Here is a 14,267-nt window from a genome sequence, read left to right on the forward strand (position 1 = left end):
CCCCCCCCCCCCCCCGCCAACTAGCCATCTCCTATCTTAGGCCAGTCCCGTGCTCGCGCCTCCCGCACCCTCCAGTCCCCCAGGTGGGGAAACCCCGCCCTGACCACCTCTTCCATTTTCAGTTCCCCCTCGGACAGTGCAGCAGCAACGCTAGAATCCCCCCTCTCTCTCTCTTCCCCCCCCCCCCCCCCCGCTAGATCCACATCTAGCACTTTTGCTCCCCCCATATCACTCCCGTGAGTCAGCTGACTTCTGCTGACCCCGGCTTCCCCCGCCTTCCCATTGATCTCCCCCGTGTGGGAGTCTCTCCTCCTCCTTACTTTCCTCCATCCCCCCCCCCCACTTTTGGCGCGGGAAAAAGCCCGCGCTTTCCTGAACCAGCCCCTGTGGCGCAGCTCCTGTTGCGGCCATCACCCCAGCTCCCTCATCCCGGAGTCTCGCCTCCCTCCAGCACCGACGCCCACATTCCCCATCATCATCATTTTGTCTACAGAAAAGAAAAAAGGAAATTTTAGGAATTGTAACCAGAACTCTACCCCACATGCCCATCCATCAACCCACCCACAAAATATTCTTTACCCATATTTACAACCCCATATACAACCAGATCCCCTCAGTTCGAGTCCAGTTTTTCCGTATGGATAAAGGTCCAAGCCTCTTCTGGCGTTTCAAAATAATGGTGTCGGTCCTGATAAGTGACCCACAGTCGCGCAGGCTGCAGCATGCCAAACCGGACTCTTTTTCTATGCAGTACCGCCTTGGCCCGGTTGAAGCCAGCTCTCCTCTTTGCCACCTCCGCGCTCCAATCCTGGTAGACTCGGATCACCGCGTTCTCCCATCTGCTGCTCCGCGCCTTCTTGGCCCATCTCAGCACACTTTCTTTGTCCGTGAAGCGATGGAACCTTGCCATTATCGCCCTTGGTGGCTCATCTGCCTTGGGTCTCCTCGCCAGGACTCGGTGAGCCTCTTCCAGCTCCAGGGGGGTCGGAGAGACCGCCGCACCCATCAGCGAATGGAGCATCGTACTCACGTACGCCCCGGCATCAGCTCCCTCCACTCCTTCGGGAAGACCCAGAATCCGAAGGTTCTTCCTCCTCGACCTGTTCTCCAGGACCTCAATTCTCTCGGCCCACTTCCTGTGCACCGCCTCGTGCACCTCCATTTTTACTGCCAGGCCCAGGATCTTGTCCTCGTTGGTATTCACTTTATCATTCACCTCATGAAGCTCCACCGCCTGGGTCTCCTTCAGCCCCTCGATCGCCAGCAGCATCGGAGCCAGCACCTCCTTTTTCAGCTCCTCCACACATCTCTTGAGGAACTCCTGCTGGTCTGGCCCCCACGCTGCTCGCACTCCACCCTCCGCCATCTTGCCTTCTTCCCCTCGTTTTGGTCTCTGCTCCAGGGCCTCTTTCCTCGTCGCTCCACCGCTGATCCCTGCCATATATTGTAGGGGGGGGACCTCACTGCACCTTCCCACACGGGATTAATCCGAAGAAAGCTCCGATGGGGCTCCTCTGGAGAGCCCGAAAGTCCGTTGTCGCGGGAGCTGCCGAAACGCGCGGCTTAGCTCCGCATCGCCACGACCGGAAGTCGGGGGTCCTCCTTCATGAGCAACGAACTGCGTCAATTCCTCCTCAGCAAGGGCATTGCCTCGAGCAGGACGACCAGTTACAATCCCCGGGGAAACAGGCAGGTGGAGAGGGAGAACGGAAAGGTCTGGAAGACCGTCCTACTGGCCCTACGGTCCAGGAATCTCCCAGTCTCCCGCTGGCAGGAGGTCCTCCCGGATGCTCTCCACTCCATCCGATCAATGCTATGTACCACGACCAACCAACCCCTCATGAACGTCTCCTTGTCTTCCTTCGGAAGTCCTCCTATGGGACCTTGCTCCCAACCTGGCTGGCAGCTCCTGGACCCACCCTGCTCCGCAAACACGTGCAGGCGCAGAAGTCGGACCAATTGGTCGAGAGGGTTCACTTCCTGCACGCTACCCCTCAATACGCCTATGTGGCGTACGCCAACGGCCGACAGGATACGATCTCCCTACGGGACCTGCCGCCCGCTGGATCCCCACCCACACCTCCACTACCGACCCCATCCTCCCTCCCACCGGCGCACCCCACAGCCGCCCCCTTCCCAGGTGGATCGGTCCTTCCATTGGTTCCATCTAGGGGTGATGAAGCTGCTGAAGAAGCCGAAGCCACGCTCTCGGAGCCACGGATGCCCGAGCCGGCGCCTGCATCACTGCCGAAGCTACGACGATCGCAGAGGACGACCAGGGCCCCCGATCGACTAATTGCTTCACTCTGACTGTAAATAATTACTGTAAATAGTTGCGACATGTAACGAGGCAAAACACTGCTAATGTATACCGGGTACCACCATAACCTACACCTCTACCACTGTATAACATAAGACCACCACCCCCGCCGGACTCTTTTTTTAACGGGGGTGAATGTGGTCGTCGGTATTAGCGGTATTACGGTACCCTGAATAATGCTGTAAGACCATTGGTATGGGAGGTACCTGAGACTCTATTTTCATTGGTTAAGCCTGCCTGCTGGTTCCGCCCAGTAAGGCGGAGTATAAAAGCCTGTGTCTCCCCAGCAGCTGCATTCTGTACCTGCGCTGCTGGGGGAAACATCTAGTGCAATAAAGCCTTCAACTGTCTGCAATCTCGTCTCAGGAGCTATTGATCGAGCATCAGCCCTTAACTAATGGCCACCTAAGGTCTTCATTCTGCCACTGCTGGTATTCATCCAGCAGTGGAGTATGGGGGACAAGCTGTATGGGAGCTTTAAAAGTAACTTGCTTGCAAGCTCCTGGAGAGGGGTCCTCATCACCTACATTGAATACAGCTCCAGATTTCTGGGCATGGTGTTGGAAAATACTCAATCCAAATTCCAAACTTCAAGATTTTACTCGATCTCCAATATTTTGTAGGGCCTCTTCTGATTCTGCAAGTAGCACTGTGTCATCAGCAAACCACATGTTTTCTACATTCTTGCCCACAATTCTTACCCATGGAAGTTTTAGTTTATTCATGAATGAGAGTATGCAAAATTCTGCAAAGGACATATTGCCAAAACAGAAAAGAAAAAGAGACAAGGAGTGGATAACAGATGAGATCCTAGCAATGATGATAGAAAGAGGAAAGAAAAGAAACACCTGAGTATGATGAAGTTGAAAAGAAAATAAAGAATACACTTAGGGAACCTAAAGAGTAATGGTCTTTAGGACGTCTGATGAGGTACTGGAGCTGGAAACAAAACACAAAATGAGAGTTATGCAAGTGAAATCTTTGACAGGTAGGAAGAAAGATAAAACAACAGATTTTGGATGAATAAAAGACCAATTGAAAAGGATGCAATAGCAAAAAGATGGACAGAATATATAAGTCAACTATAGGAAGATCCAATTTGTGGGAGTCCTCAACATAATGAAGGACGAAACATTCTGATATCAGAAGTAAAGAATGCTTTAAAACTACTGGACATAGTAAAAGCTCCAAACATTGGTGAAGTAACAGCATGGCATCTAAGAACAAGAAAGGGAATGTTTAATCTAAGCTAATCTTCGACAAATATCTAGGAGTAGACAAGAGCTTTACATATGCCTCACAGATTATTTGGTTGTGGTTATCACCAAAAGCTAATAGACATGCTGCTGAAATGTGACATTGACAGTAAAGATGTAAGATTGATCCAGAGGCTTTATTGGTACCAAATAGAAAGAATCAAGGTAGAAGATGGACATTCAGACATGTTTAAGTGAAGAGAGGAGTTCAAAAGGCTGTGTACTGTTGCCAAAATTAATGGTAATGGGACAAGCGAAAAAACAAAAAGGTGTTCCCATGTGAAGTGTGAGTTGCTGGAGAACAATTGTCCAAATGTTAAATGAAGGAATAAAGAAAGAAACAAGAATTTAAAAATGAGCCATCAAAAAAATAAACAAAATAGAGGCAATGGTTATGATCTAAAATTGCTGAGCCCAATGTGGAGTTCAGAAGGTTGTAGAGTGCCGAGTAAAATGATGAGGCGCTGTTCCTCTGGCTCAACCTCAGGCTATTGTCAGGGAGAGGGATTGAGCCAGTGATTGGGTAACCGAACTTGTGAAGGCGTCGAAAGACTATGACTTTTATCATCCCAGTATTTAATTGGAGGAAATTCTATTTGTCCACAACTGGAGATTGGAAAGGCAGTGTGGCAAATGAGGGAGAGGTCAAGAAATGCGGTGGCGAGGTTAAGGTGGTGGGGAAATGTACCTTGGTGCCATCAGAGTACATGTGGAACCTTGCATTATGTTTTCAGATGATTTCCCCATGTTGCAGTATGAACACCATATCATAAATTCAGTATTCGGCCCCTCTTTTCCCTACACTGCAATGTAAGGAAGGGGAGCCTGGTCCCTATATATGGTGAATATTTAAAAAAACACAGGTGAAGAACCTCTACTGTAGGGAAATAGTTAAAGCCAAGTTTTGAAAATATTGTAACTGAAGTTGAAATACAAGCTTGTATTGTTCTAAGTCAAGGTCAGATGATAAGTTTGCAGCTTGGCGGTGATAAAAGCGAAATGTTACACCAGCCTTTTAGGATCCAGACTGCAAATGTACAGAGCCAGTAAGTTATATACCAATGTAAGTGATGGTAAGGACCACTATTCAGAAGTCACAATTCAAAACTTGTAAGCCAATAGGGAAGAGAAAGGGGATGGGGGGGTATCAAATCCTGCAGGTATAAAGCTACTGGCTCACGTGTTGTCCACTCTCTTTGTCTCTGATCTCTTTCCATTGTTTTCTTCCTTATGTCCTGCTGGGCTTTTGTTTTTTTGTATTTTTGAAGTGTACTAACCAAGTTTTTGCATACCCACCATACCCTCGTCTCTTATTTGAAAATAAGAAGTCCTACATCTAATGTGTCGATCCAGTAAATGTGAAGTCATCTGCTTCGGTGGCAAAAATAGGAAGGCAGATTATTATTTGAATGGATGTAAATTAAAAGAGGTGGATACTCAGTGAGACCTTGGTGTCCTCGTGCATCAGTCACTGAAAGTAAGCACGCAGATACAGCAGGCAGTAAAGAAGGTAAATGGTATATGGGCCTTCATAGCGAGAGGATTTGAGTATAAGAATAGAGATGTTTTACTGCAATTGTATAGGCCATTGGTGAGGCCACACCTGGAGTATTATATGTAGTTTTGGTGTCCTTGTCTGAGGGAGGATGTTCTTACTATGGAGGGAGTGCAGCGAAGGTTTACAAAGCTGATTCCTAGGATGGCGGGACTGTCATATAAGGAGAGTAAATCGGTTAGGATTATATTCATTGGAGTTTAGAAGAGTGAGAGGGGATCTCATAAAAGCTTACAAAATTCTAACATAATTAGACAGTACGAAGTCTTACAACACCAGGTTAAAGTCCAACAGGTTTGTTTCGATGTCACTAGCTTTCGGAGCGCTGCTCCTTCCTCAGGTGAATGCAGAGGTCTGTTCCAGAAACACAGATATAGACAAATTCAAAGATGCCAAACAATGCTTGGAATGCGACCATTAGCAGGTGATTAAATCTTTACAGATCCAGAGATGGGGTAACCCCAGGTTAAAGAGGTGTGAATTGTATCAAGCCAGGACAGTTGGTAGGATTTCGCAGGCCAGATGGTGGGGGTTGAATGTAATGCGACATGAATCCCAGGTCCCGGTTGAGGCCGCACTCATGTGTGCGGAACTTGGCTATAAGTTTCTGCTCGGCAATTCTGCGTTGTCGAGCGTCCTGAAGGCCGCCTTGGAGAACACTTACCCGGAGAGCCGTCAGGAGTCGCGTCAATGCCAGATTCATCAGTCGCATTCACAAGACAGCCCCGAACGTCACCCAAGCACAACGCAATGCCATCCGCGCTCTCAAGACCAACCGCAGCATCGTCATCAAACCTGCAGACAAAGGAGGGGCCACTGTCGTACTGAACAGAACGGACTACTGCAAAGAAGTATACCGACAACTGAACAACCAAGAACACTACAGACAGTTACCCGCAGATCCAACCAAGGAACACATCCACCAACTTAACAGACTGATCAAGACCTTGGATCCAGATCTTCAGAGCACCCTACGTGCTCTCATCCCACGTACTCCCCGTATTGGAGATCTCTACTGCCTCCCGAAAATACATAAGGCCAACACACCAGGCCGCCCTATCGTTTCAGGCAATGGGACCTTGTGTGAGAACCTCTCTGGCTACATCGAGGTCATCTTGAAACCCATCGTACAAGGTACGCCCAGCTTCTGTCGCGATACGACGGACTTCCTACAGAAACTCAGCACCCATGGACCAGTTGAACCAGGAACATTCCTCGTCACAATGGACGTCTCGGCACTCTACACCAGAATCCCCCATGACGACGGCATTGCTGCAACAGCCTCAGTACTCAACACCGACAACTGCCAATCTCCAGACGCAATTCTGCAACTCATCCGCTTCATTCTGGATCAGGTCTTCACCTTCGACAACAAGTTCTTCATCCAGACGCACGGAACAGCCATGGGGACCAAATTCGCACCCCAATAGGCCTACATCTTCATGCACAAGTCTGAACAGGACCTACTCACCGCACAGGACCTTCAACCGACGTTATACACCAGATACATTTTTTTCCTTTGGACCCACGGCGAAGAATCACTGAAATGACTACACAATGACATTAATAAGTTCCATCCAACCATCAGACTCACCATGGACTACTCTTCAAAATCAGTTGCATTCTTGGACACACTCGTCTCCATCAAGGACGGTCACCTCAGCACTTCGCTTTACCGCAAACCCACGGATAACCTCATGATGCTCCACTTCTCCAGCTTCCACCCTAAACACATTAAAGAAGCCATCCCCTATGGACAAGCGCTCCGTATACACAGGATCTGCTCAGACGAGGAGGAGCGTAACAGACATCTACAGACGTTGAAAGGTGCCCTCGTACGAACGGGATATGGCACTCGACTCATCGATCGACAGTTCCAACGCGCCACAGCGAAAAACCGCACCGACCTCCTCAGAAGACAAACATGGGACACAACCGACAGAATACCCTTCGTCGTCCAGTACTTCCCCGGAGCGGAGATACTACGTCATCTTCTTCACAGCCTTCAACACGTCATTGATGACGATGAACATCTTGCCAAGGTCATCCCCACACCCCCACTACTTGCCTTCAAACAACCGCGCAACCTCAAACAAACCATTGTTTGCAGCAAACTACCCAGTCTTCAGAACAGTGACCACGACACCACACAACCCTGCCATGGCAATCTCTGCAAGACGTGCCAGATCATCGGCATGGATACCACTATTACACGTGAGAACACCACCCACCAGGTACGCGGTACATACTCGTGCGACTCGGCCAACGTTGTCTACCTCATATGCTGCAGGAAAGGATGTCCCGAAGTGTGGTACATTGGCGAGACCATGCAGACGCTGCGACAACGAATGAACGGACATCGCGCAACAATCACCAGGCAGGAATGTTCCCTTCCAGTCAGGGAATACTTCAGCAGTCAAGGGCATTCAGCCTCTGATCTCCGGGTAAGCGTTCTCCAAGGCGGCCTTCAGGACCCGCGACAACGCAGAATCGCCGAGCAGAAACTTATAGCCAAGTTCCGCACACATGAGTGCGGCCTCAACCGGGACCTGGGATTCATGTCGCATTACATTCATCCCCCACCATCTGGCCTGCGAAATCCTACCAACTGTCCTGGCTTGGTACAATTCACACCTCTTTAACCTGGGGTTACCCCATCTCTGGATCTGTAAAGATTTAATCACCTGCTAATGCTCGTATTCCAAGCATTGTTTGGCATCTTTGAATTTGTCTATATATGTGTTTCTGGAACATACCTCTTCATTCACCTGAGGAAGGAGCAGCGATCCGAAAGCTAGTGACATCGAAACAAACCTGTTGGACTTTAACCTGGTGTTGTAAAACTTCTTACTGTGCTCACCCCAGTCCAACGCCGGCATCTCCACATCATAATTAGACAGGGTTGAGTCAGAAAGAATGCTCCCGATGGTGGGGGAGTCCAAGCTAGGGTTAAAGTTTGAGGATAAGGAGTAAATCTTTTAGTGTTGAAGGTGAGGAGAAAAGTCTTCACCCAGAGAATGGTGAATCTGTAGAATTTGTTACCACAGAAAGTAGCTGAGGCCAAAATATTCTGTAATTTCAAGAAGGAATTAGATAAAACTCTTGGGGCTAAATGGATCAAGGGATATTGGGGGAAGGCGGGATCAGGGTATTGACCCTGATGATCAGCCATGATCATAATGAATGGCACAGCAGGCATGAAGGGCTGAATCGCCTCCTCCTCCTTCTTTTTTCTATGTTTCGCATACAGAGCTGCAGAAAGACTTACAGTTGTAATGATGACATCCTGGGAATATTCTCCAAGAAACAGGAGTGTTTCCCCAGGGAGGAAAGGGAGATGAAATATCAGGGAGGCTGTAAAATGTGATGTGTACCCCTATGGGAGGGTACACAACCTCAACAAAGTTAATGAAGTGAAGTAAGATAATAAAATAGAATAAACATTATAGACGAACGAGAGATCAGAACAGCAAAAACAGGAAAACAGTGACAGTTGGGGCAGAAGACCATGTTCAGTTACTATCTGATACCGATACCATGAATTTTAATTTTGTACCTGCAGTGATCATTGATTTGAAGCATGATTTCTGATCAATCCTTGGCCATATGATAAACTTTGCTTTAGGTCTCCTATGTCGCAATGCAAGGAAGCAAAGAGTCAGGCTCATTCCTGTTGCCATTGGAACCACAAAGCAGCTAGAAACAGTTCGAACACCTGGTAATAGAAGAGGTTCACTGTCAGCATCTTCAGAGTACAGATTATCAAGAGAGTTAAACAATATCCACACATTTGATGGCCATGAAGGATAGGATTTAATCGTCTAATTATTTGCTAACTATTTTGTCAAAGAATGTCAATTATAATTGTATCCAGCGCAGAAGGGTGAACGTGTATAAAAGAGTCAATTAAAAAGAGTCCAAACTGCGGAATTGCCTGAGGAAAATTGAACAGCAAGAACCTGCACCAGCAAAGATCAAGTTGTAGAGTATTATTCTGAGCAATTAATATACAAGTCAGCAACTGAAAGAAGGAAAGGTATAGACAAAGCAAATAGGTAACAGTTTTCCTTGTAAATCTAAACGTGGAGCAATAAAGGAATACTTCTGAATTAACCAATTCATTATATTCGTAGAATACATTTTTGGATTACCAGCACCTGGCCTCTCTCCTAACCGTCTAATTTTACTTGTTTGTATATTGCACACTGTGGGTTGAGAAATTCAGCATCTCATCAATAGGGCACTCGGCTTCTCTGTAATATTTTAGAAAACAAAAGCTCATGTAGAATAGCACTTTACTTCAAAACATGCTACTGTACTAAATTACAATTTTTCTTGAGATTTGCAATCTGCCAAAAAGATAATCAGATAGTTCTTCTCCAGCTCCAGCTATTATGAAGAACTGGTTGTGGTACATTTTAAGGATGAACACATTTTGGAATGTAGAAAATGGATGTGCTGTAGATGCTATCTTGTCTTCCTTTCATTTAAAACACTGGTTGTGAAATACAGCTGCGTAACACTCAATTTTGTGTTATATAAGTATCATTTTGTTCCAATACGGCAGCTACAGTGTGCACACAATTCTTGTTAGGACATTTGTGGACATGGAGGGTGCGAATGTGGGAAACATGCAGAGTAGGAATTCAGCAGTGGGATGGTCTCCCTCTAGAGTTTCTAAAGGAATCATCAACTACTTACATGTTAGTTGCTGATTGATTTCAACTGGTTGTTGTTGCAATTGTAGAAGTATTTGGTGATTTCTGGAGTTGTTTAAAGCTACTCATGGCTACAGGGAGTGAAGTGGCAAGTGCTAAAGGGTTTTGTTCAGGCTTCTGCACAAACCTCTTGCTCCCAGACATGGTTGGAGTAGTAAGCATTCTTCTTGGAATACAGGGCACACTTCTCTGGAATGATTTCCAAGTGAGGCAGCAGCGGGAAATGCCGCAAGCTTCCCAGCGCTTAGCACTTTGAGGCTGGCAATGCAATTCAACGTTAAGTGGTCCACTTAAGAAGGCCCCATTTGTGTCACGCCACAAATAAAGGCTCAGCAGCCGATTTGCCGGAACTGCGCTCGCCAGCACCTCCCTGCACCCTCCCCAACAAGGTCAAGCAGCACTTAATCAGCCCTTGCACAGCCAACCCCACTCAGCTCACAGCCTGGCGCCGAGACAACCGGTCCCAAGGTTTGAAGACGCGGACCTGGGGAGGCTCTTAGACACGGTCAAGGCCGGAGGGATCTCCTGTTCCCCGGAGGGTGAGCCACAGGGCAGCCAGTGGCGCCCGGAATGAAGTGGCAGCGGCCACTAGCTCGGGAAGCGTGACGAAGAGGACTGGCCTCCAGTGCCGTAAGAAGGTCAACATGCTATACACAAGTGAGTTGACCCCCCCCCCCCGAAACCCCCTGCCCAACTAATGTGAGCAGCATTCCCCAACCTTCCACTTGCCCCCCTCCCTTCACCCCAACCCTCCCTTCACACCACCTTCCCCCCCCCACCCCCACCAATGTGAACCGCACGTGTGGCTAATGAAGCCCTCTCTGTGTTTCCGCAGGGGGAGCTCTCCCACAATCACCGGGAGAGGGCCAAGATTTGCAGAGGTGTGCCGGACATAAGAGTCCTCATGACCTTCGAGGAACGAGTCCTTGAGGTGAAAGCGGTGGCTGAGGACAAAAGGGGCACCAATGCAGAGGTTGGCGCAAGCCACAGAGGTGAGGATCCACGCGAATTGCTAATGCCATACAGACTGACCCATCCCTCCCACCGACCATGTGTTCATTCTCCTGCAGATCCTCCAGCCGACGGCGTCAACCATCCGGGGTGGCCCCCTTCCCTGCCTCCCACGAGAACACATCAGAGGAGAGCTCCGAGAATGCCACAATCGATGTGTCACAGCTCACATCCCCACCCTCCACCAGTGAAGATACACACACCTCGGCGGGCCCAACACTAGTGGTCAGGTTTCTGGGGCACAACCTGGTGAGCACCAGACAGTCGCTGTTGCACATCGGGTGGAGGCAGGAACGGCCAGACGAGACAGCAGTCCCAGGACCCAGCTGGGCCCGAGCCAGATGATGAGCCTTTGGAACAGGTTTATCCGGAGCTGATGGAGACATTAGGGAGTGGCTGGGATATTCAGAGGGAGACATCAGTGACACTCCAGCATGTCCTTAGCCGGTTGGAGGAGCCCCAGAGGCTACTGGCACAGGGATTGTCGCCGGCAATGCTTGGCACCGAGGCTAGAGTGCTGACTGCAGTGGAGAGCCTGGTGCATGATGTCGGCAACAAGAGTGAAGGTGTCCAAGGCGTTGCACAGTCTGTGTCGGCCATAGCTAAGAACCTCGGTAGACTGTCCAACTCGATGGGGGACGTGACCCAGTACCAGACTGACCTTGATGAGGTCTCAGATGAGAATAGATGAGGCACTGCGGAGATTATCCCAGTCGCAGGTGTGCATTGCTGAGTCACTGCCGAACATGGCACAATCACTGATGAGCATCGTCGAGGGCTTCAACGTCATGGTGCAGACATCGGGGTGCAGCCAGGGCTGGCAGAGCCAGATGGCACAGGGGCTGCCGGGGCTCAACCCAGCCGCCCTGCCATCCCGAGGTGAACTCCACGGCCCTATGGGGGCGCTGGGTGGCAACCCAGACCAATCCTATGATTGGCGACGGTGGCCACTGGCTCCCCCACGTTCCACCCTTCTGACGAAGCTGCATCTCACAGCCAGTATCTGGAACAGGGCGGCACGGATGTGCATGTACCGCCGACATGTGCGCCGGGGCCTTCCGGCCCCAGAGGACACCCGCCAGGGGCATTCAAGGCCACAGGGTATGGTAAGCAGCTGTCTGCCTCCCCCTGTGATGTGCATGTTGGGGATACATCAAGAATAGCGGTAGAGCAAGGAAGGCTAAGCACATTGAGGATCACTGAGGGTACTGGGGTGGGGGGGGGGGTAAGGAGTAAAGGGGGTAAGGAGTAGAGTGTGCGTTGGGGGAGAGGGCGCTGTGGGGTGTTTGGGGGAGAGAAGGAGGAAGGGTGGGGATAGTGGGGCGGCACCATCGGGGGAGTGGGGCAATGGTGCACACTTTTACGAGGAACATTAAAATACCCTCGCCACAACCAGTATGTTGCCTCTTTGTTCCGCGATGCGGACCGACAACCAATCCCATGCCCCACCCCCCACACCCCTGAACCGTGACACCCTGTTCACGCACAACCCGCGTGCGCGGGGCTAGGTTCCATCCCCGGGGTGATCAATGGCCCGCCCATGGGGGTCGACTTGGGATATGTGAAGCACACACTTAACCACAATTATATCCCTATTAACAATAGCCTTCAACCGCAATGCCAGAGCCCTCTGCGATCAATGGGAGTTATGGGTGGTCGTTGGGGCAGATAGGCAGGGGCAGGGGTCGCCCCCGGAATGGGAACACATGGTCCAGGGGTTGGCATGGCGGGCCTGCTCACATCCGACGCCCCCCCCCCCCCCCCCCCCCCCCATCCAGCAGAGCCCCCCTACCCTCCCATGGCTGCCCAGCCCCACCCGGGGTTGCAGTCCCCAGTTGCACCCCCGCTCCCACCCTGAACATGGGGGCTGCATGCCCAATGTGCCCGGGCTCATTGCCTGTGAGCGAAGATGGCTGCCCACCTTCTCGGCTCCCTACAGCAGCCCATCCACCAGGTTCACGCTTTTCAAAGGGAGTACTAATCAGCGCCAGCGTGACCACTTGCTGGGGAGACCACTGAATCACGGGAGGTGTAGATATGGTGTGGCTCTCGTTAAATGTATGGAAATAGGGCTTAAGTGGTGATAATTGCTTTCTCGTCACTTTACGGTAGGATCCCGATTTCGCCAGTATGCGTGGTGCCGATCAGGCTAGGGGGTGCGCTGCTCGGGTGTTGGAATGTGCAGAGGGGGGGGGGGGGGCGACACCCTCCCATAGTCCATAGTCCATAGTGTGTTGGAGCAGGTGGGGGGTTGCTTCAGGGACTCCAGAGGTCAGGACGCCATCTCGCTACACTGAGGAGTTCTGGCGAGCGTAGCTCCCCAGGCACAAAACGGGGCTATGTGCAGCCTCGGCCGCACCTTTCCCGTTGAGGCCCCCTATCTAACCCAGGTGCTTTTTTATAGGGTTGTGTTTCTCGGCATTGCGAGTGCCAGTAAACACGCGGCTAAACACGCTCACTATGGAACTTTATCTGATTTAGTTAAGTCACACCCAATGTTTTCTACTTTGCGATTTTCCCCCAAATCACTAAACTGCTAACCTTTTTGTAACCAATCGTTTCATTTCAAGCGTTATAAAACCATATTAAAAATGCACGCATAAAACCTATCCAGAAAACGGGATCTCTTTGCCCGGAGGCATTCCAGATGTCCCAGCACCAAGCTCACAAAGAAAACTAAATTAAACTGAAACCATGTCCCACCTTTCTTAACAGACAAATATAAAGTCAACTTAAAGTTTCACATGGTTCCGAACACAGAAATAAGTGAATGACAGTTAGACCTGTCATGTAAACAGAGGAACAGCTAACTTCATCATTCACCGTGTGGAATATGGGCGAGGCTTAATCTTAGTTTGAATTTTGTGATGCAACAAGAGCTGGAAGATTGCCTAGTGTGTAGCTCGTGGAAGATTCTACAGTGATCCTCACATAACCTTGTTGCATGAGAAAACAATCAACAGAATTCGTTGGGAAGTATTGAAACGGAAACCTGAACAAGGGACTGAAGCATCCTCAGTCAAAGGTAGTAAATGAAACTTGCTGAAAATGTTAGTGAGACTCACTGGAACATTGGAGAAAATTAAAGTGTGAAGTTCCAAAGGACTGTGGAATACTTGTTGGTGGTCTCAACAGAAGTAAATAATTCTGAGATATCAGAAAATATAACAGCGTTCTTGGGAGAAATAAGGAGTTAAACTGAGTATATAACATATATAATTAACAAAATCATAATTACATTGTTTAACTTGTTTTATAAAGTTTGTATTTTTGTTTACAAATGTGGAAATTATAATGCCTTCATTCTGCAATAATCCGCTGTGCCCTCAACATTTGGAGGACTACGACAAACCAATCCCCTGATGTGGCCCATGACTTTGGTATGCAATCCACACACGCATGGGCAA

The 14,267-nt window shown here is 49.4% G+C and overlaps 1 protein-coding gene across 1 annotated transcript in view; it reads right to left on the reverse strand.

The window, feature by feature from the left end:
* sepsecs (Sep (O-phosphoserine) tRNA:Sec (selenocysteine) tRNA synthase) overlaps window positions 1-14,267 on the reverse strand; it is a 127,630-nt gene that overhangs the window by 63,453 nt on the left and 49,910 nt on the right. The window contains exon 5 of the mRNA XM_072496508.1: window positions 8,688-8,846. Coding sequence (XP_072352609.1) covers window positions 8,688-8,846 — 159 coding nt within the window. The remainder of the gene's footprint in view (window positions 1-8,687; window positions 8,847-14,267) is intronic.

The sequence above is a fragment of the Scyliorhinus torazame genome, chromosome 3 (assembly GCF_047496885.1).
Source record: "Scyliorhinus torazame isolate Kashiwa2021f chromosome 3, sScyTor2.1, whole genome shotgun sequence".
NCBI classification, from domain to species: Eukaryota; Metazoa; Chordata; class Chondrichthyes; order Carcharhiniformes; family Scyliorhinidae; genus Scyliorhinus; species Scyliorhinus torazame.